The following is a 22,376-nucleotide window of genomic DNA, read 5'->3' on the forward strand; positions in this document are numbered from 1 at the left end:
TTTGGCACAGCTATAAAAGGAATGTTTGCCCACACCAAAGTAACCTGCAGCTTAAACTCCTGAATGTTAAATTAGCATTTGGTTTTCTGCAAGTTTGTAATTGCTTTATTGTAACATTGAAAACACACCTGGCAATTTAAACAAATGTACTTTAATGGAGGGTAGTCCAGTTGATAATCCTGGATGCAAATCTAGAAGTGTCACCTTCCCAGTGTCTACTAGAAAAAAGGCAGCATTTCAACCCATGCCCTTTCCACATACAGCTTGTGCTCTGCCAAAGAGAGATCTGCAAAATGGAGCCGTTGGCTTTTAACTTGGATAAGCTAGTTAAATGTTAGCTACAGGGTTTGTGCTCTACTCACTAATCAGCTTAAACCACTGGTATTACCGCAGTGATATTCCTGTCTGGGTAGCCACCCAATGATTTTGATCCTTCCAGCTTTAGTCAGAAATGACCTGAACCAAGGGTGCAAACACTGGGTGACATGTACTTTTTTGTGTGGTTAAATTGTTTTTGGTAAACAGAACACATCGATGAAGTGAGCTGTAGCTCATGAAAGCTTGTGCTCTAATAAATTTGTTAGTCTCTAAGGTGCCACAAGTACTCCTTTTCTTTTTGAGAACACATCGGGTACATCTTGAATTGGTTCAGACTTTGTAGTTTAGAAAATGTACTCATGTAACCAAACCTCTGAATGTTTTCATGTTCATGGCAACACTAAAATTTGAGCCTACCAGGAAGAACCTCCTCGGGGTAAATTGAGCTTGTGAAGGTAGATGAAAAGTGTAGGTGAGAATTGGCACATCAGGCAGCCTGAAGAATAGCAAGATTGGTGTGGGCTAACAGCAGGAAAGTGTGAAAGGATGAAGCCCCCAGAATCAGCAGAGGAGACTGAAATACAAAATAAATATGTCATGATAATATTAATTGAATTTATTTTACAAATAAATGTTACTTTAGAGAGTCAGAGAAGGAGAAGGAAAAGGAATAGAGCGTATAGTTATCTAGATATGATCCCTGAATACTGATAAGGTATTCATTGCAATCATATAATGATAACAACGTTTTTACAGATGAGTTGTTGTCAATATGCTGACCAGTGCAGAGGTACTGTTATCTAAAATGTATTCTCTTTTACTTTAAAAAAATGCCTAAATATCAAGTTATGCTATTAATTGGAAAACAGACTCTGGAACTGAGGATGGTAATCCAAATATTTTTAAGGTTTGGTCAAAAAAGCACTAAAATATCCTCTGTTGCGTTTACCTTGGTTAAAAGCATCAGATACTGCAGATGCGGTTTTCTTCAACATCTTCATTAATGATATGGATGATGGGATGGATTGCACCCTTGCCAGTTTGCAGATGACACTAAACTGGGGGGAGAGGTAGATACGCTGGAGGGTATAGATAGGGTCCAGAGTGACCTAGACAAATTGGAGGATTGGGCCAAAAGAAATCTGATGAAGTTCAACAAGGACAAGTGCAGAGTCCTGCACTTAGGATGGAAGAATCCCATGCTACAGGCTGGGGACCGACTGGCTAAGCGGCAGTTATGCAGAAAAGGACCTGGGAATTACACTTGACGAGATGCAGGATATGAGTCAATGATGTGCCCTTATTGCCAAGAAGGCTAATGGCATATTGGGTTGCATTAGTAGGAGCATTGCCAGCAAATTGCGGGAAGTGATTATCTCCCTCTATTTGGCACTGGTGAGGCCACATCTGGAGTATTGCGTCCAGTTTTGTGGCCCCCACTACAGAAAGGATGTGGACAAATTGGAGAGAGTCCAGTGGAGGGCAATGAAAATGATTAGGGGTCTGGGGCACCTGACTTACGAGGAGAGGCTGAGGGAACTGTGCTTATTTAGTCTCCAGAAAAGAAGGGGTGGGATTTGATAGCAGCCTTCAACTACCTGAAGGGGAGTTCTAAAGAGGATGGAGTTAACTGTTCTCCTTGGTGGCAGATGACAGAACAAGGAGCAATGGTCTCAAGTTGCAGTGGGGGAGGTCTAGGTTGGATATTAGGAAACACTATTTCACTAGGAGGGTGGTGAAGCACTGGAATAGGTTACCTAGGGAGGTGGTGGAATTTCCATCCTTAGAGGTTTTAAAGGCCCAGCTTGACAAAGCCCTGCTGGGATGATTTAGTTTGGATTGGTCTGGCTTTGAGCAGGGGGTTGGACTAGATGACCTCCTGAAGTCTCTTCCAACCCTAATCTTCTATGATTCTATGATATCATTGGACATGAGTTAAGATAGCCCATGACTCTAGTTAAACTTGACAAAGTCTCATATTAAGCCACACAGATTTTCTGGACTAGTGTCTAACTCTCTCCCCGTTTGCAGTGCAGTCTCCCTTCACATCCAGACAGCTCTCCCATATCCATGATCTTCTCTGTACAGACATCTGCATGGAGGCTTCTCATCCATGCACCTCTGCCTGACCAGTTCCAGCAGCTTCATGTTCTGCTCAGACATCTCCAATTTCCATACATCCCATGCAACTTTCCTTGCCTGACTATTCCCTGAAGGACACTTCCAGCATGTGCCTTGTTCCCTCTGTGTGTTACTGCCCCTGGTAAAGAGTTCCCTTTAAAGGAAAAGCTTTTTTGTGGCCATGACTATTAGATATTCTTTCTGTTTGTGGAGAGTTCTTGGAGTCCATCTGGTTATCTTGTAATGGCATAATTCTCATGCTAATTGCACTCAAATAGAAGAGTCATCTCTAAGGAATGCCCAATATCTGATTAAAATTGCCTTTATGAAAGATGGTAAAATTAGCAGCCAGCAATATTGGAATTGTCAAAATCCTCAGTCTCTATTTTTACACATATTGCATAGGTAATGTGAATGTCCTGTGGCTCACGAGACTCCATTTTACTTTGTTTTGGTTTTTATTTTCCAAAAAGTACCTTTACAATTCTCGATAAAAATAAAGAGAAATGCAGCAGAAAGTGATGCCTCTAGCTAAAATGCTAATCAACTTTGAAAATCCGTACTGGTTCCTTTTCTGTTTTGATACATGTTGCTTGTCTCTCTAATCTTGTCTGGAGTAGAATTGACTGCCTGTCTAATGATATATCCTACTGTCAACTGAATTGCAGTGCCAAGTTACATCATAACCTAGGAACTGCTGACAGCACAATAAAGTCAGTTCCAGATGGAATATTTAGCGCTGATACAAGACTAATATCAAAAGCCAGCAGAAAGTATCTGTGTCAACCGTAATAATACAGTCAGAGATGGAGGTGCAAATACAATGGTGATAAATGTGTCCTCCTGCTCTGAGTATGAAATAGATGATTGTACAACACAGGAGACTGAAAGTACATTAAAAAGGTGGTTCTTTTTCCCAGTAGAGAAGTTGCCTTTTTCCTTACAAACAGCTCAATTGCATTTAAAAGTAGATTGTTACTGAGCCCATTAGGAATGTAAAATAAATGCACATTACATAATTGACAGTTACACCATTGTCCATAATAATATTTTGTGTTAAAGACATTACACAGTGAATCAGGATTAGAACCCAGGATTAGAATCCAGAAGCCTTGATTCCTCCCTTGCTTGTGACCACTAGACACGGTCCCTGTCTTCTACTTTTGTAGCTTACATTCAAAGCCTCATGGATACAATTATGGATTTCATAGTCACTTCTGTTTGTAGCATTTAGAGGTTTTTCTTTTTTAACTCTTGATGTCCCCCAAACCCAAGAGAAAAAAATAAACTACAATTTGGAACAGAGAGAAGTTGAATATATCACCCACAATTAACAGGGTTGCTGCTGGAAACCCATCAACACCTCTAAATCAGCCATCCCACAGAAATGAACTTCAACGAAGAAGAAACATGCTCCATCAGTTAGAAATAGACTCCCACCTTCTGCTCAGACTCCTACTAAAAGGAGCAAAACACTGAGGCAGAGGAGTTGTGCTGAAATACACATGAAGTTGAGGAGGAGAGGGAGGAGCTGAAAAGTCTAAAATTAATACTGAAGACAAGTAAAAGACAAGTCCTACACTTAAATCTATTTTCAGAATCAATGTGTCTTTTCTAACCCAGCCATGTTGTCAGAGTTTACAGTGCATGTTTTGCCAGGGAGGGGAACTTTCATGTTACCATGGCACCTGAAATATTGAAAATTAAAGATCATTTTGGTTTTGCTTAAAAAGGCATTTGCAGGTGGGATCTGTCCTGGCCCAGAAACAAAGGGCAGAATTAGCATTTAAATTGAAGAATGCTTGATCATATGCATTGTGTTCCAATTCTTTCCCTGATGGGGTTTCAAAATCTTACACGCTAAAATGGGATAGTAAAAAAAAAAAAATCTTCCATTTGAATAGCACAGCTCTGCACTAGTTCTGAAAAAGAAAACCGCAAACTCTACTAACTTCCAGCTGGCTGGCAATAATTTTACAATAATTCCATCTCTCTCTCTGCCTTCCTTCAAGAAACCCACATAGTCAGGTTCCCTAGTGAAACCAGACAAATACAACTTAAATTTTGTGGAAGGGCTTTAAAGTGTTTGTGAAGAAATCATGTACCCAGAAGTGTATGTGTTCTATTGAAATCATACCCATGCAATGATGTACTGGGTTGTAGAATCCCTGGATTGTATGCTGTACTGTGCAGCAGAAAAGCTGCAGGAGGCACAAGGGGAAATGTTTAAAGTTTCAAATTACACTGCCTTGAACTTCATAGTTACACATACCAGTAGATTATTTGGTGATTATCATAGCTGGGGGTGGTTTTCCTGGTCCATTGCAATTTGGGGGAAAGGAAAAAGGCCTTTGTCATACAGTACTCTTTTTGCAGGATCTTATGAAGTCTCTTTACAGAAAGGACTGACCTTTGACAATAAAATATAAGTGATTAGTGAAAATTACAACTAGCAAATATCATAGTCTCTATCTATGCATTCTTTGTCTTTTTAATCCTATCTATGAGGGTAGTATCTAGGCCCTGAATATAAGAACTGTAACCTTCAGGATCATCCTGGCAGGACTGTTCTCAGCTCTGCCAGTCGTGATACTTTAAAGAAGGGCTGGTAAAGCAGGGGGAAATAGGTGGAGGGAATGCAGATGTTTGGAGGGAAGAGAGATTTGAAATTACTTGCAGAAATTACAGCCCTAGTGAAAGCTACTCACAAATTGCCATGAATGAGCAGAACAGGTTTTCTTTCTATGGTATCAATTTTTTGTGAACTAGGCTTTTTTACTACTTTTTTTTAATTTGTTTCATTGGAATTTTTTTATTAGTTTTATTTAGTTCACTGTAATGCTCAAGTACAAGCCAGCTGAGCCGCCCCTTTTGCTTGGTGAAATTGAAAGAAATCTGTTTAACATAAAGCACATTTTATTTTCTGATCACTTAAGGTAGAAAAGCAGACATTTTTCTTACTGCTGGAAATACGCAGTTCTAAAAGACCTTCTCTCTCTCTCCCCTCTTCCCCCTTTCAGCTCTGACAGCTGCTGCAGGACGGGGCAAGCTGGAAGTATGTCGTCTGCTTCTAGAGCAAGGAGCAGCAGTGGCCCAGCCAAATCGACGTGGAGTGGTGCCGTTGTTCAGTGCAGTGAGACAAGGCCACTGGCAGGTAAATGAGGTCACTGCAGCATCCTCCAAAAGTTATTTCTCATTTGACTAGGGTGGCAGGTGTGCATGTCGTTGGTAATTATAGAGTTATGGGTTGGGATAATACCTTATACTAGTATTCCACGGAGGAAATGTTCAGCCATCTGGCTTCTGACATGCCCAGCTAAATGCTTTAGCCTAAATGTTCCACAGTGTTTCATTTGGAGAGGGTATATAAAATTAAGCCCTTTTAAGGTGTCTTAGTTCGGGCATCACAAAATCACCAGTCACTTTAGAAGATGTAGGTCTTTACTTCTAGTGCTATGTGAGTGGTTTCTCCTAAATATGATACTCTTATTATTATGGTTAAATAGAAAAGGCTTTAAGCCTTGAAATGTAACCTGAGTTAGAATTAATGGCTGTCTTAAAAGAACCAGTGGCTGTCCAGGTGTATTCTCTATTAACTATCTAAAAGATAAAAAGTGCTGGTGTAAATTTAGCTATTATCATTAGGATTATTGTGGTTATTATTATTACAGCCTTTGTAATGCAGCCAGGACCATGCTATTTTGGTACATTTTAGTTCGTTTAGATTAAGAACAATAATATTTTCTAAGTGATCTAATCCACTACAACCCCCAGCCACACCTCACTTTAAAAGACAGTGGCAGATAAAGCCTGGGCAACGAGTTAGGTGGCAGGCACTCCAAAGTCTGCAGTTAGCAGGGGGAAAAAATACAGATAAAGAAGTAATTTCTTTCTCTGTGTCTGAGATTTGGGTGAGGTTTCAAGGCAGGGGGACTGCTATACTGTATCTCAGCTCTTATTTCATCCCAACAGAACTTCTTTGTATAAATTGTATCCTTGTTTTATGTGTTTCAGATTGTAGAGCTCTTACTCACCCACGGCGCTGATGTAAACATGGCAGACAAGCAGGGTCGGACTCCTTTGATGATGGCTGCTTCTGAGGGGCATCTAGGCACCGTGGAATTCTTACTTGCACAAGGTTAGATCTTAGTTGGAGCCCAGCACTAGGCTACTGGTGTTTGAGACAGGCCAGGGTAAACCAAAAGATCAAATCACTGATATCACTGGGACCACTGACAGTCTGTTGTCTGGTGGTGAAGGTTAGATCGCGTGTAAGTGCATTACGTGATTTGGTAGTCTCAGGGCCCCTCAGCACCTTGAACAATTTCCTCCTCCTAACTTGTGGAATGCATACGTTGAAAACATTGAAACTCAGATTTAAAAATAAAAAAGCATGAGCTATTGCAGCTATTCTAGAATCAGAGGGGTAGCCATGTTATTCTGGATCTGTAAAAGCGGCAAAGGGTCCTGTGGCACCTTATAGACTAACAAATGTATTGGAGCATAAGCTTTTGTGGGTGAATACCCACTTCGTCGGATGCATGCTATTCTAGAGTGACCCTCACGTCAAACAGCATGCTTCCGGGTTTGTCAATATTGTCCTGCTAAATTTAATTGGAGGGTTTCTGCACTGGACTGTTGTTCCTAAAATTCCTCCTGGTTGTTACTAACGGTTCACACACACACACACACACACACACACACCCCCTTTGGTTGCAATGGTTGGAGAACTAATGCAGATTGGGTGCTGGAATTTTACCCACCATGTCATCTAACCCTGCTGAAGGCAAGGCTAGGTGACACTGGTGGCTGCTGGCACTTTGTCTATACTAGGGCTCCCAGAGTTGCTACCACCAGTGGATCTTCATTGTTGGAAGCCATGATTTGTAATTTTAGGGAAATAGGACTGGAATAGTCATGGCCTTAGTCTTGGCTGTTCATTTGTTTTGTGTCTTGGGTGTGTATCGCCTCAACACCATGTGCTCATTTGAGAGTCTTATTAAATAACGCATGGTGAAAGCTTCAGCCATCAGGTTTTACAGAGAAAATGTATTAAAAACAATAAAAGAACCACATGCATGCTAAAAAGATTACCAGAGGTCAACCCAGCTCCAGCCTAGACCTCTCGCAGGTGTCAGTCCTTCAAAACCCACAACTGGGTTTTCCCCATGGTAACAAGTTCATATCTGTCTCACCTCAGAATCAGAACCACCAGCTGGTTTCTTTACACAGCTTGGGCTTTTGATTTCCAGTCTCTGGGAATAGGTTATCAGCAGACACATACCCTCTCCTCAGGGCGTAGCTTCAAAAGATAGGTATTTTGCATAACCAGAGGTGGAGAATTTGCATTAGCCTCTCCCTAGGGTATTCCCCAAGAAATCCACTTAGCACTTATTGTCCTAAAATTCCATTCTTTTTTGGCACATTTGCAATATAGTCCTCTGAACTGCCAGACCTTACATCACATCTCCTGCCTAGAGATGTTGCATACAACCACAGTCCACAATAATACATAAATTTTGCATTTAATACAATGGACCCCAAAGATACTTAAACTTAATTCAATAAGGGTTTTCAATGATATTGCAAAAAATCGCCAGATCTGTTGCAGTGCCACATCAAAAGCATAATCTATATCCAATGTTTCGGATATAATCCAAAAACCACATCAAAACTAGGAAACATACTCTTGGTGATAACGAGTGTCATGATGGAAACTATTTAAATGCATGCGTCAACAAGACCAAATCCCAAGGCTCAATCATGGCTTATGAAACAGTATTGAACACAGTTTGGGACACAGTTTAACACTTGTAATTGAACCTTGTCTACACTTGCCTATCCTTGCGGTGCTGTCTAGGGTGGGGGCATAGCCATATGCCACAGTGAAAGGCAGGCTGCGTCCCCACTCATTGTGGTGTGTAGCTACACACGGCAGAGGGGAAAGGCCCCAGAAGCTTCCCTTTCTTTTAATATTTTGCTCCAGTTTGTCCTCATATTTTTTCTTTTCAGATATGCTCCCTAAACTCAAACCACTGTGGGGAGGGATATTTTCCTTATTGTCATAAGTAGCTGTGTCTATCTAGTATTCCTGCTGGCTAAAATATTAATTGTAAGACTCTTACATAGAATTATTTACGTAGCTCTTTAAAATATTATTCCCATTGCTCACCCTGGCCATTCTGGGAGTATATGCCCCAGTGATCCCCACTATTTAGTGCTGTGACTTGTAGAGTGAGATGGGCCCGCTCTTGAGATTGTTCACATTAATCACCCTTATTCTTTTTTGTCCCTATTAAAATTCTAACCTTTGCATCTCTCCATCTATCTTAAGATGAGTATTATTTAACAGACATGAGAGAGATGCGCATTCTTTAAACCTGGGTGAGCACTGGATGGAAAACTTTACATAGCAGAGCAAACATGAAAGAGCAGAATCAGCTAATCTGGTCCTGGATATAAAAAAGTCCGAAAAGTCCAGTTCATGTATAATCTCCCTCTGAGCTTCATGACCCTAGAGGGGTAGAGAGGTCAAGAATATGAAAATCACCTTTCATAAGAGATGCTCTACAATACAATAGCTTAATTAGCATCCACTAGCATAAAACATACAGCTGAAAACTTAAACTAAGCTCAGGTAGAATATAGCACTATATGATGTATTTTAATTACAATGGCTTTGAAATCCTGTTCAGCGTTTCATTAAAATCAAAGTGTGAATCAGAAACCATAAGTGTTAATTAGTATGTTGCAACACAAATCTTATTTAACTGTACTTGATTAGCAGCGGCAGCATTTGTAAACACGTTTTATTAATAGAGTTACCGTCATCAATCAATTTGAAATTCACATTTGCAGAATTACCTGCTGTTCTTGGTAGTATCCAGAATTGCTGGGCATGTGGACATTACATTGACATTTTCTAACTGCAGCTGGATGGAATTCTGTCATATGTTGAGCTGGAATTGCAGTACACAGAGGCATGAGAACTCTACATGAGCATTCAATTTTGAGATCTCTTCTGTTTTGGATTATATCTGAAACATTGGATATAGATTATGCTTTTTAGCAGATACAGCGCATCTTGCCTCATACAGTCACCAATCTTGTACTACTTGGTGCAAAAGATAGCTGGAGGGAAGGAAGAGGTCAGTGGTTCGGGGTGGTTTTGGGTGTATCACAACATCAGCAGATGTTTGCTTTAAGTGAATCAGGTGGTGGTATCCATCATCCTTCCAGAATATTCCTATACTACTGGCAAGCTCTGCTTTCCAACATCAGTAAAATGAAGGACCTTTAACATGGAAATGAAGAAGCTTTCTTTATATACAAAACAGCTGTTTAAACAGAGTCAACAGGCACAAGAGAGCTCTAAATATTGTGTCTTCCTGGTCCAGACACTGGATCATCAATGTATCTTTTGGTTGTAGACCAGCTTTCGCTTTCCCATCTCTTCTGGGGAGCAGTGAAGTTTCAGGATGGTGTGGACAGTTACCAGCCAACAGAATAAACTTTCTCCCTCAATCCCTCAGTTCTGAAGTGCTAGCAAACCCAGCTTCGAAAAATCTTGGCTTTGATCCATATGTTCCACTGGTGCCAAGATTACAGAGGCAAGGACTTTGAGTTCACTTGGTAAACAACAGCTTGGATTAGTGTGGAGAGGTTGTGCGTTCCAATTTAACTTGTAAACCAGGCAATGGCATGATCTCTCTGGCAATGCGGAGACCACTGTTATACCACACATCGGGAGGGATTAGTTTAAAAGCAGTTTGCAAAAATCTATCCCTCATAACAACTGAAAATATATTTGTTTTTCCAAGGGTCCAAGTTGTATTTGTTCCACCCTCTCTAGATTGTGTGCCTCTGTTTCATAGCACTGAGTTCTAAGCTATTGAAATCACCCACCACTCCTTCCCCAGCGGAGGCACACACCTACCTGGGCATTTTGATCTGCCCTTGGGTTCCTTTCTCTGTACAGATACGATCTGCACCTTCCATCATCTGTTGCTGCCTGTCATTCTGGCAGGCCTGGTGATCCTAGAGCAGATCCTTTGCCCTTTTGACTGAGAATTGAATTGGAGCCCCTCTTACAATCTCATTCACTGACTTATTTTCAAATATAAATATAAAAGGTTCTCTAGTTTGTTGAGGAGGCTTCAGTGCATCACTTGTGTGTTTGATGCAGTTCCTTTTTCTCTTGTCTGTCTCTTTGTCAGGTAAATCTTTTACTGTTTGATTGTTGATTGGGTCACACTTTGAATCTTGTTTTTAGCCTGATTCGTTTTTGGACAAGGAGAAGCAGCCCTGCAGTTGTACATGCTCTGGATGCACTCACACAAAGGGCCTTTCCTGCCACAGCAGAAATCACAACTCACCTACATATGGGAGCAGTTCCAGGGTGTCACCCTAACCTGACAGAGTTGAGGGCTAGTGGCTTGTGTCATGTTTGGCTTCCCCCAGTGCTAAGTGAGTCTGAAGGACTTTAAGGAAAGTCACTCCTCTCAGTGAGCAGAGTCCAATGTAGATCCTGCTGAGAGCAATGACTGCCTCATGGATTTAGCACTTGTGGAGAGGTCAGGCATGACAGGCCTGGGAGCAGCGTTTTGACATCCTTGAAGCAGTCTGAATTGTGCACTTAAAGCTGCACTGGTGCATCAGTGCCCTGAGGTCTTCATGTGTCACCCTAGAATAGGGCATGTCCTGATCTCCGGAAAGGATTAAAAAGGCTGGTGGTTGTTGTGGCTTTCTAGCCTTTCCCAATTCTCATGGGAGTTTTACTTACCTATGCCTGAAGATTCTGGAAGAAAATAGAGTGAAAACCTTTGGCTGCTTGATCCCCAGAGTGCAGCAAGGAAAAGAGAATACCTCTGTAACCACTTCCATGAGCATGCTGCTCTCTGATTGGCTGACTACAGGCTAGCTGACCCTTTCATGCAGCTTTAAAAGCTGTTCAGGACAGAGTGAGGGGCAGTGTAGGAGAAGGTTGTCAGATTAAGAGGAGCTGCTATTGGTGGTAGTTAAAACTGGGTTTACATGTGTATATCCAAGCTGTGTTTGGTATATGCCTCTTGGTGAATCAATGTATCGTCTGTTTCTGAATGAGACATCTGGCCACACAGACTCTGTTGTCCCGTGAGGTTGCCACACATCCTTTTGGCATTCTACACTCCAATTTGGAGGTTGTGCCCAAGCATAGCTCCATGAATGTGTTCAGAGCTCTCAGTGGAGACTTTCTCGGTTGTATCTCAAGTGAACTTGCCTATGTCAGCATGTTAGGCTCTTGCTCCTCGCCAAAGGGAAATTTGAAGCCAACATACAAGGAATAAGGCTGCGGATATCCGAGGTGTGTTGTCTGGATAATCTAAATGGATTTGTGGTCTATCCAATGAACACATTGACCTAGATGGATGAAGAGGATTGGAAAATACATTTTTCTGGCTCCCCTGCCTTTGCTGAGAGGATGGCTGTAAGTCATCCCTTTGCATTTGGAACCAGTCAAGAACCCACAGTGGATGTGATAGAATTTGCTGGAGATTGTCATTTTACCTAGCGGAGAAGAAGACCTCAATACCACAGTGTTTCAACCTGTTGGTAATAGAGTCACGATTGTGGGTGGTGAAAAAGCACTTTCTTCAGAGGGATGCAGCTGATTTAGGTCCCTTCATTACACTTCGGAATGAAAATGTTGCCATTGTTCTAGCAACAGAACCCTTCCCTTTCCACGAAGAGCAGTGTTCACATACTCTAGTTATTTATGTTCTCTCATGACCCTCCCTCATGCCAAAGATTCTGACCTAGATCATGAGAGACAGAAGTTGGATGATCCTTCAGTAGCTCCCAACTATCCAAGAAAACTTTGGGTCCCTCTCCTGATGGCTCTCAGTCGACAGTGTCTGATCCCACAAGGGATCCCATCAAGTTAGCTCAGTTGAGTTAATTTAACTTGATAACTACACCACCACCAGCTCAACTGATTTCAGAGGTGTTTAAACTGTGATTGCATGAGTGTTATGGAGGGTGAAAGGTGGGGTTGATAAAATTAAGCTAACTCAACTGAAAAAGCACCTTTTTTTCCTGTGTAGACAGAGCCACTATGGCTGATTACTCCAGGATGCCTTTGCATCTCTTTCCAGATCGGCATGGTTCCTGAGAGAGAAGAGTGGGCTTCTTGATGTCTGTGGGGAAGGATCTCAAATCCAACTAGCTATTCATAAGGAGTTTGGCAGAAAAGCCTACAGCTCTAAGTGGGGACAAAGTGCATTTTGGTGTGAACCAACTCCAGTTAGTCACAGTCTCCTCTCTGGTAGATTTCAGTTGTCATAGCCTTCCACTAGGTTTAAGCTGCTGTAAATGCTTGGTTTCAGAGTAGCAGCCGTGTTAGTCTGTATTCGCAAAAAGAAAAGGAGTGCTTGTGGCACCTTAGAGACTAACAAATTTATTTGAGCATAAGCTTTCGTGAGCTACAGCTCACTTCATCCGATGAAGTGAGCTGTAGCTCACGAAACCTTATGCTCAAATAAATTTGTTAGTCTCTAAGGTGCCACAAGTACTCCTTTTCTTTTTGTAAATGCTTGGTGAGTCTAGCCCCAAGTCACTGTAATATCACAATAGAGCAGGAGCTGTGTCTTCCTCTTTAAATATAAAGCAATTTCCCAAATGTTTATCCAACCTCAAGGTAATCCTCTGACTGATTTAGATTTTGAACTTCTTTGAGGCAGGGACTGTCCATCACTATCTGTACAGCTCTGCTGGTGCTCAGAGAGTAACAACTGTGCCAATGTAGTATTCTTCTCATATTAGAGTCTGGCTTTTCATTCACCTTTAAGTGATGATTTCAGGGTTCACCTGCAGCACCTGGTGAGAGAGCAGGTAGCTGCATTCCCTGGATTCTGCGTCAGTTATTAGTATTATTATCTCCTGCAGCTGTGGAAAATGCAAAACCCCTGAGCTCAGGTCTTGCCAAGTCAGTAGAACAGGATCTGATTGTCCTGTATGTTGTTTTAGAAGTTGTTTATATGCAGGTTTTTGAGGTTTGCGCCACATTCTCTTTGAGACATAGCCGGGGCCCTGGTAGCAGAACTGCTGCAGAGATTGCATGAGAGCTGCAGTGGCCACTGGAACTGTGGTGCTGAAGCAGCTTCCAGCTGCTCTGCATCCTCGGGGAGCTGATTCACTCCCATCTCTTCCATGCACACACCTGCCCAGTGCCCAGCCCAGCTGCGCAGGATTTGGTCCATAATGACTTGGGATCTCAAGAAGTCTGATGTTGTTCATTTCTTTAATAATCATGGATGGTGGCTGTGCTAACAATGCCATTAGGTTTCCCTTTAATTATACTTACAGGAACATAAATCAACAGAAAGCCAGGTTGATGGATTGATCATCATAGTCTAGTGATGAAAGGAAGAACGCTCCTGAGTCCTTATCCTGACTCTGTAACTGACTGACTGTTTATGTGGCCTTGAGCAAGTCAGTTAATGGCTCCATCAGAAAAACAGGGTTAGTCAGACTGGGAACGCTGGGAAAATGGTTAACACTTGTACATCACTCTGCAAATAGAAAGTGCTACTGTGTAGCAGTGCTAAGTGTGATTACTGTTGTTGTTTAATAGTACCAAGCCCTGTACAAGAGACAGCTCCTACGTGGACTTACACTTACTCTTTCAGGTGGGTCCATTTCCCTAATGGACAAAGAAGGACTGACTGCCCTTAGCTGGGCCTGTCTGAAGGGCCATCTTTCTGTGGTGCGTTCCCTGGTGGAGAATGGAGCTGCCACAGACCACGCTGACAAGAATGGACGCACTCCCCTGGACCTGGCAGCTTTCTATGGTGATGCAGAGGTGGTAAGTGCCATGTTAATAATTGCAGAACGAGGAAGCAATCAGCTGAAATACCATAAAATATTAGTGCTCAAATGTCTCACCCATCTTATTGTTAATCATGAGCACGTTGCCTGCGTTCACGTATCACCCAGACCTGCAGACTAGAGCAACGCAAGAGTAACTTTATCTCAGATATTCTAGTGATGGGCCCAGGATAAGTCCCAGGAGCTCCATACACGTGGCATGGAATTATATCCGGTTGGTCTTGCATAGGGCAGTGGTGACTGTGGCATTCATCATTCCAGGTTCAGTTTTTGGTGGACCATGGTGCCATGATTGAGCATGTTGACTACAGCGGGATGCGCCCACTCGACAGGGCCGTGGGGTGCCGCAACACTTCCGTCGTGGTCACTCTTCTGAAAAAAGGAGCGAAGATAGGTAGGGCGAAGGGGGAACCCCTCTTTCAGCTGTTTACTAAAGCAAGACGTCTGGGGAGAGGGTCTGCTTTCTGCAGTGTAAATGTAACATTGATGTGAATGTTAAAGCAGAGCTGCTGCTTCCTACCCAGAGTGCAGCACGAGAGTTCTTACTGTCATGTTCTGTTTGTTAAACTGTGATTTTTGCTGCCGTACTACTTAGCAAACGTAACCAATAAGCAGCGGTTTCTTTGGCGAGGCCTTTCCTATGGTAATGCTTTTCTACCTTTACTAGTCCCGGTCTATCAACAGTACTCTATTCATGCATTGCTGTGAGCTGCTGCTTTTACGTGCTCTGTATATGCTTTCAGATCCTAGCGTTAACTGCGCTGCTCCACACAGCCACTCCCGTTACCTTGCCCTTGGAGGGGATTTTGCTGGTGCATTGGCTTCTTTGCTGCCTGCCTCTCACTGCTGCTTTTTCCTTTCTTTGTTTTTGTTTTTTTTCACCTTCATCCATTCCCCCCCCCCCCAATTTTTTGTTTTCTCCTTTCTTTGAAGGTTGTCAGACATTACCGAGTCGCCCTCGAGGTATATTTCATCGCTGTCAGCATCAGGCTTGATCTGATGGCTTTGTCAGATTTGCCTTCTCCTGTTTGATTTAGCCTGCATGCATTCTCCTCTACCCCTAATCTTTTAATTTACCTCACCTTAAAATATTTTGTTTATGACTGTTGCAGAGAATAACTTGAACTCAAAAACTAATCCTGAAAAACACATTGGATCCACTTTTAAAATATGGTTGACTCATTCTTCACCCAGATTAATGAACTCTGCTAAAATTTTTACCGCTGCTCCCTCGCTGTATTAGACCTTGATCCATCGGTTGACTCTGTATGGGTGGATGCCTGCACTCACTGAAATCAGTGAGACCCTGTATTGGTGCAGATCTCTGCCTGTGGGGAGTCAATTGTGGGAACAAGATCTCAGAATAATCTGCTGCAGCGTGGGCTCTGCCTAAAAGATTTTGTTGTTATTTTCTCCAGCCTACTGAATTTTCCATTCTTTAGTATTTCACATCATATGAAGTTTCAAATCAAAACCTAGTCCTAATATCTAGGCGGCTGAAGTATTGATTACCTCTGTTAAATTTATATATATTTATGTAACGTGCTTTTTTATGTAATCACTTTGATTTCCTCTTTAAACATTTTTTTAAACCAAATCATTTCCCCCAAAGCTTATTCTACAACATGTGCTGCCCTCTTATGATCATTGAAAGACCTGGTTCTTTTTTTAAACGAATACAAAGGAAAGACATTGTGTCGAAGATGGTGTTCATTTAAGAAATGCAAGATGAATGGCCAGCTCTTTAATTTGGAGCAGTCTGCTCCTTGACCACGCCAAGTTGTTCTCTCCAGCAGAAATTCCCACCCCAGGATATTTTTTCTACCTAGCTTCCTACCACCCTTGCATTGTATGAGTTTTTTACCCATCATGCATCCTGTACACTACAGGTCCAGCAACCTGGGCGATGGCCACCTCCAAACCAGACATCATGATCATCCTCTTGAGCAAGCTGATGGAGGAGGGGGACATGTTCTATAAGGTGAGAGGGAGAGCAGAGATTTTTTTTCCAAGGGATGACAGTGAGAAGGCTACAGAGTTACTTGATGTGATTTCTTGTTCTCCAGGTATCCGTTTGCTTGGCAACACTTGCCCCCTTAATCCAAGCCAAGAGAGAGCCACATTTCTATAAATAAAACAACACTTGCTGGGTTTCTTGCAGTGCAGAGGAGTTTTACCTTCTGATTGCTAAATTTAAACAGGGCTGAAACAAAGCAAAATATGTCTGCATGATTTGGATGCAGCTGCAAAATTAATGTCTGGATAGCCATGAATTGCGTGTGTCCTAATTCCCATTTTTCCCCTCCCTCTTTTTTTTTCCCCATTGTTGCCCATGTGTCAAACTTGTGCATTTAAAAAAAAAATTGAAGATACCATAATACGACCAGGTTTATCCTCCCCCTCAGAGAGGCTTCCCCTTCACTCCCATGTCTAAGCCCTAAGGATACCACCAGACTCAAATCCTCCATCCGGAACAAAGGCAATAGCTACCATCCTTCAAGCTGAGGAGGTCTGCCAGTGGATCTCATTAATCTTTGGGCTTCTGCTGAGCAACACAGAACACTCATTCATAGGGATTGAATATCTGCTTCTGTGCCACACACAGCCCCTGCTTGCCCAGAGGGGCTAGCTCAGGGTGAAAGAAAGGGGCATGCAAGAACCTTCCCTCTTCCCATGCATGTCTGTTCATGGGCCTCCCACCGTAGGAATCCTTGGGCTGCTCAGTCTGTAGGGAGTGCGAAGACTACTTGTTTCTCCTCAAGAAAGTCAGGGTGCCTAAAAGTAGTTGGGAATGAGGTGGGATCATGGCTTTGTTCCCCTCATATACTGGCTGAAAGGAGCAAGCTGCTCCCTCCTAATTGCTCCCCAATTGCACACGGAGCAGCCCGGAAGACATTGGACCTGCCAGAGACACAGCATCTCCAATGCTGCTCCTGAGACAGAGCAGCTCCACCCCACCTCCAGCGCACGGCAAAGGCCCAGATGTCACAGTCTTGCCTGGAGCAAGAGGAAATGCGTCTGAATCACCTGTGAGCCAAAACACGCAAAGGGCACCCTCTTTGCCTGTGCCTCATTTCCATGAGGCCACATAGTAAGCGTCTCCAGGGTCTCCTCACATGGATATCCCCTGCACAGTCAAGCCATAGAGCAGCTTTCAATACTGCCATTTGCCCAGGGAGAGCTCACTACGCATAATTGTTCACTCCAGCCTGAGTGCCTGGCACAGCTTGCAGGGCAGCACGTCCCATGGGGAGGGAAACATACCCAGTATAGAACAAGTTTTACCGGATCCTTTTGAAGAATGATACTGTTTTTACATGCCATGCCCTTTTCCATCCATGTGAGAGGAAAGGACAATGTTCAGTCTGATTATCTACAACTTTCAACCTTCTAGCCCTGCCGCATATGGAATTTACTCTAAAAAATCTTTCGCTTCATCAGGGTGCTTGTTATTAGGCTTGCGGTATTAACTGTTCGTTACATCAGTGTTGGAAATTACAGTAACCAGTACATGACATCTAGAAAGTGTCCACCTTCAGGTGCCCTTGCCCAACAGTAATGTAATATTGTTGCCATGTTACATGCCAGAGGTAGCTGCATTACAGTAATGGGTGAAGGAATTCTATCTGATCTCTCTGTGATATTTCTAAAGCACTTATCACTTCCCCAGGGATGGATTAATGCATAAGCGAACTAGGCACGTGCCTAGGGCCCAGTTTGGGGGGGAAGAACCAGAATGGACCTCCTCTATGTGTGGGTTCACAGCGCCACGTGGGTTTGGCCCAGCTGTCCTTTCATCATGACGGAGGGATGGCCGGCCCAAACCTGAGTGGTGCAGACGCTGTAACCCTGTATGCCAGATGTGCCTGACTGAGTGTTGGGCTGAGGACTTGGCCCTATATGCAATATGGGTGAGCTAATATTACTATGGGGACCTTAACTTATTTCTGCATCCACTGCCGTTTGAGTTGAATTATGTCAACGTACTGTGGTATTAATGTCATGGAGTCAATTTGTTGTTATTGGTGTTAGAAGGTAAGGGCCCAGAGGTGTATGTTTGCCTAGAGGCCAGTGATGGGTTAATCTGGCCCTGCATCTCCCACAAGGAGCACAGCACTTTACCTACAAAATATGCCTCAATTCCAGTAGTTCCAGGGAGTTTTTAAAAGAGGGAATTCGTTTGCTTATACCAATAAATCCAGAAATAGATACAATTGCCATCCAGCTAAAAGATAGGACCAAGGAGGGCAATGAGAAGTTTGCTCTAAAGCCAATTTCTAGCAGTGAAAAAGGAGAATTTTTAAAGAAACTGTCCATAATGCTTTCATAATGCAGTGTCATTAATGTTTCTATATTGTGCTGCAGAACTGGAGGAACGCACCCAAGACTGTTGCTGTAGACAGGGCAGTGGCAGACAAACTCAAACAAATCTAGCTATAAAATAGATTCCTGTTGCTCTGTTTTCTACTGTAGCTTGAGAGCTCTGCATGAACTGGGGGAGCAGTTCTTGCAGAATGCATCTTCAGTTTAGAAACTATTTCCTTGATCAAATGTTCTGGCTGTTCTTTCTGAAAAGGAGAACAGCACCTAAGCAGTGTTACCTGGCCCATACAATCACTGCAGCTGATTAATGGGCTGCTTTTCAGCAATTAATAAGCTGCTGCCACTCTTAAATCAACCAAGTGGTGTATTTTGACATCTTACCCTTCTATTAGAAAGGTAAAGTGAAGGAAGCTGCACAGCGCTACCAGTATGCATTGAAGAAATTCCCCAGAGAAGGGTTTGGAGAAGACCTGAAAACCTTCCGTGAGCTGAAGGTGTCACTCCTCCTCAACCTCTCCCGATGTCGAAGGAAAATGAACGTAAGTTCCACACACTCTTCAAGTCCCTTCAGAGCAAGCTGCCAGCTTCCTGCCTGCGCATAACAGAGTGTGTCTCTCCCACAGTTCTGTTATGGCCTCTGAAATCTCTCCTCTTTGTAACCTGGTTGTCCTTCACAGAGCACTGGTATTTACAATTCGGAAGAAGTAAAGTAGTGATTTAATATTCATTTCAAACGATTAAAAATTCATTTCCATGTTTAGAGCTTTCTGAATTTTTTATTACTCATTTCTGATGACAATATGAATTTGAGGGTGGAGAGGTTAGTATTTCTCTGATATCCAGGGCAGTGGTGAGGGGTGGAGTCTGTAGATGTGATCATTTGAATGCCAATGAATTTGAAATCAGGGAGCTTAGAGAGCTCTCACTTCCCCAGGGCAATGACTCATCCAGAAACACTCTCCCTCCCTCCTCCCAGAACGCCATGTCCCTGTTCTTCCCCCCTGCTCTGATTTAGCTGCACGTAGGGATAATCTTCTGGAGTCTCTCTGTTCCTCCAAAAGAGACACATGCCACCTCTCCCCTTCTCTGGATTCTGAGAGCATCACATCTCCACAACCTGACCAGTCTCCATAGATTTGAGAAGTGAAAGTCTTCATCAGACCCAGGTGCTGGCCAGGATTATATTGCAAGGGAGGGGACTTTGTGATGCCTTCATTTCTTTAAGCTGTTGAAGGAGATACATGAAAGTGATATGTGTAGTGATCTTAATGCTGGCTAGCAAACAACACAACAATCAGAGAACACTACAGAGATGTTAAACTCACCTTTAAACAAGCCAACTTTCTGCTAAGCCTGCAATTTCAGGGCCAAATTTTCAGCCAAACCTTAAAACTTCCTCTTTTTTCCTTTTCTTTTTTTTGGGGGCAAATTGCAGGGGCATATCATTGCATCCATAATTTAGCTCACATGGACATCTAAACCATAGATTGTGTTCTCTGATAAGTGATTTCGATAGCTGAGTGACTGGAATTGCAGATGCAAACTAAAATCAGTCCCTGCAGACCCACTCTTATCATTTTTTGTGTATTTGGGTGCAGAAATTTGTTTCATAAGAAGCCTTGATATGTTCAAGAAACAGTTAATCAATTTTAAATCAAGCAGAAAAGATATTTGAATAAGAGGCAAGTGTCTGGAAATAGAACTGAAATTAAGCGAGCTTTCCTCCGTGGGTTTCTGTTCTGAAGACATGGTTTTCTTAAGATACAAGTGACCTGTTTCAATGGCTGGTTGGTGTATTATGATTAGTATTGCATGAGCCAAATACAGTCAAAATTAAAGTCAGATTGACAGTGCATACTTGCCTGGGAACGTTGTATTAACTGGTAAAGTAGCACACAGCTGTGGTTCACAGAAGTCCTTTTCAGTATATAAGATTTCAAAAGCTTTTCCAAGTTACACTCCTTAGTGACTGCAGCCAGTGTGCCCTGATAAACTCCATTTGTAGCCCAGTGGAGTTTGCCTTGCTTATTTTTTAAGCAAAAAGGAATTGTATTAAACACTGTATCCTAGAACTGCTGACTGTTACAGCCCAAAGCCATTGCTAGACATGATGGGCAAGCGGGTGCTGTACCAAAGCCATCCCACTGGGAAGTGGGCACCCTATTGAGTGCTCACATGAGCTCTGTGACGAGGCACATGGGCACTAGGGAAGACAAGGTCAAGGGAAGGGCAATCAGGAAGAATTATACCTTAGCCGATAATGTACCATTCATGGCAATGCCACACACGAGCATTTTAACCAATCTACGTTCTGTTCCACCACCTTCCCCTTCACCTCCAAGTCAGTGTTTTCTAAGTAGTCCCTAAAGGAGAGGAACAGAGGGAAGTGAGAGAGAGTGCACTGTGAATGGGTCCTACAGTTGTACCTGTACATTGCTGCACATAGCTATATAGGCACCAATATCCCTTTCCTCCCGGAGAAGTGTTATTCACAATCCCTAGTTTTAGTGTGTGTGCCAGACACAGACACCGGGGGGAGTGGAAGGGTGGGGGGAGGGGTTTCCTAATGGTTTCAACAGTGGAAAATCCTTCCTGAGATGACCTTCTAGTCTCTGTGAAAGCAGATGTTCACTGGAGGATGTAGGTTACTGGACAGGGACTGCATGCCCTTGATTGGGATCCAAGAGGTAGAGAAAGGAGCAAATCTGAGAGAAATTTTCACCTTGGGTTAGTGTGGGTGCCGTACAGTGTCTAACATTACAAAATGGGTTTGCCTCTTCTGGACACCGTTGGAGCTCTCTTGCTATCAATGATGTCTGAGCCATGTTAAAAGTACCATCAGGTTTTCCAACGCTACATGCAAAAACTTTGTCCATATAATTTTGTTTTGTTCCCAAGTTGTATATATTTTTTATTTATTTTTATATATATATTCAATTACTTATCTACACACCTATTGTAATGACAGGATTTTGGAATGGCGGAGGAATTTGCCACTAAAGCACTGGAGCTGAAACCGAAATCTTATGAAGCTTACTATGCAAGAGCAAGGGCCAAACGCAGCAGCAGGTGAGGCGAGAGAGAGAGAAGTGAGAGGGGCTGTTCTCTGCAAGTGTGGGCACAGCGGTGTAGGAACTGACCACGCAAAACTACATGAGTATCCCTGTAAGAACGAATTGCAAAGGAACATTGATTAGGGCGGCTGTAAAAGACCCCAAAGCCAACATCCTCCCTTATTTAGTAATCCCTGTAGAGCATGTTCATGTGAACTTTTGAGAAGCTGGTGGTAGTGGAGTTTGTTGGAATATACTCAGCACCTTACATCACTGGACAGCTTCAAATCACGACTGAATGATTTTTCTAAAAGATACACTCTAGTTCAACCGCAGCTATTGGTCTTGAAGCAAGGATTCATTCATAGAATTGCTATGGCCTGCGTTCTACAGGAGGGACGATGAAATGATCACAATGGTCCCTTCTGGCCTAGGAATCTATGAATCTGTCTATTCTAAAGCGTTTTTCTTCAAGGCAAAATTTTGGCTACTAGTAGTGCATTGACTTTGTGGGCAAATGCCAGCCAGTGTGCTTTCAGCAATAGCTCATGCACCATATTGGGCACTAGAACAATGCGATATTGAGATCTCACTACATTTCAGATGCAGCCGGGAGGATTCCCTCATTAAATCTCCCTGAAGGCCCAGGGAGACGAGATCCCTGCAGAACCTGTCAATGCCATTCCTGGAGTGGCA

General features: G+C 42.8%; 1 protein-coding gene across 8 annotated transcripts in view; it reads left to right on the top strand.

Moving 5' to 3' along the window:
• The window catches only part of TANC2 (tetratricopeptide repeat, ankyrin repeat and coiled-coil containing 2), a 702,178-nt gene that overhangs the window by 671,026 nt on the left and 8,776 nt on the right, over window positions 1–22,376 (top strand). For 5 of the 8 annotated variants that reach the window (XM_043503351.1, XM_043503352.1, XM_043503353.1 and 2 more), the window contains 8 exons: window positions 5,460–5,593; window positions 6,454–6,577; window positions 14,106–14,281; window positions 14,566–14,698; window positions 15,238–15,267; window positions 16,194–16,285; window positions 19,020–19,166; window positions 21,596–21,696. In XM_043503351.1, the coding sequence (XP_043359286.1) occupies window positions 5,460–5,593; window positions 6,454–6,577; window positions 14,106–14,281; window positions 14,566–14,698; window positions 15,238–15,267; window positions 16,194–16,285; window positions 19,020–19,166; window positions 21,596–21,696 (937 nt within the window). The remainder of the gene's footprint in view (window positions 1–5,459; window positions 5,594–6,453; window positions 6,578–14,105; window positions 14,282–14,565; window positions 14,699–15,237; window positions 15,268–16,193; window positions 16,286–19,019; window positions 19,167–21,595; window positions 21,697–22,376) is intronic. The other 3 variants (XM_038385380.2, XM_043503355.1, XM_043503350.1) reach the window with 1 other exon arrangement.

This window comes from Dermochelys coriacea, chromosome 27, assembly GCF_009764565.3.
Source record: "Dermochelys coriacea isolate rDerCor1 chromosome 27, rDerCor1.pri.v4, whole genome shotgun sequence".
In the NCBI taxonomy this organism is placed as follows: domain Eukaryota; kingdom Metazoa; phylum Chordata; order Testudines; family Dermochelyidae; genus Dermochelys; species Dermochelys coriacea.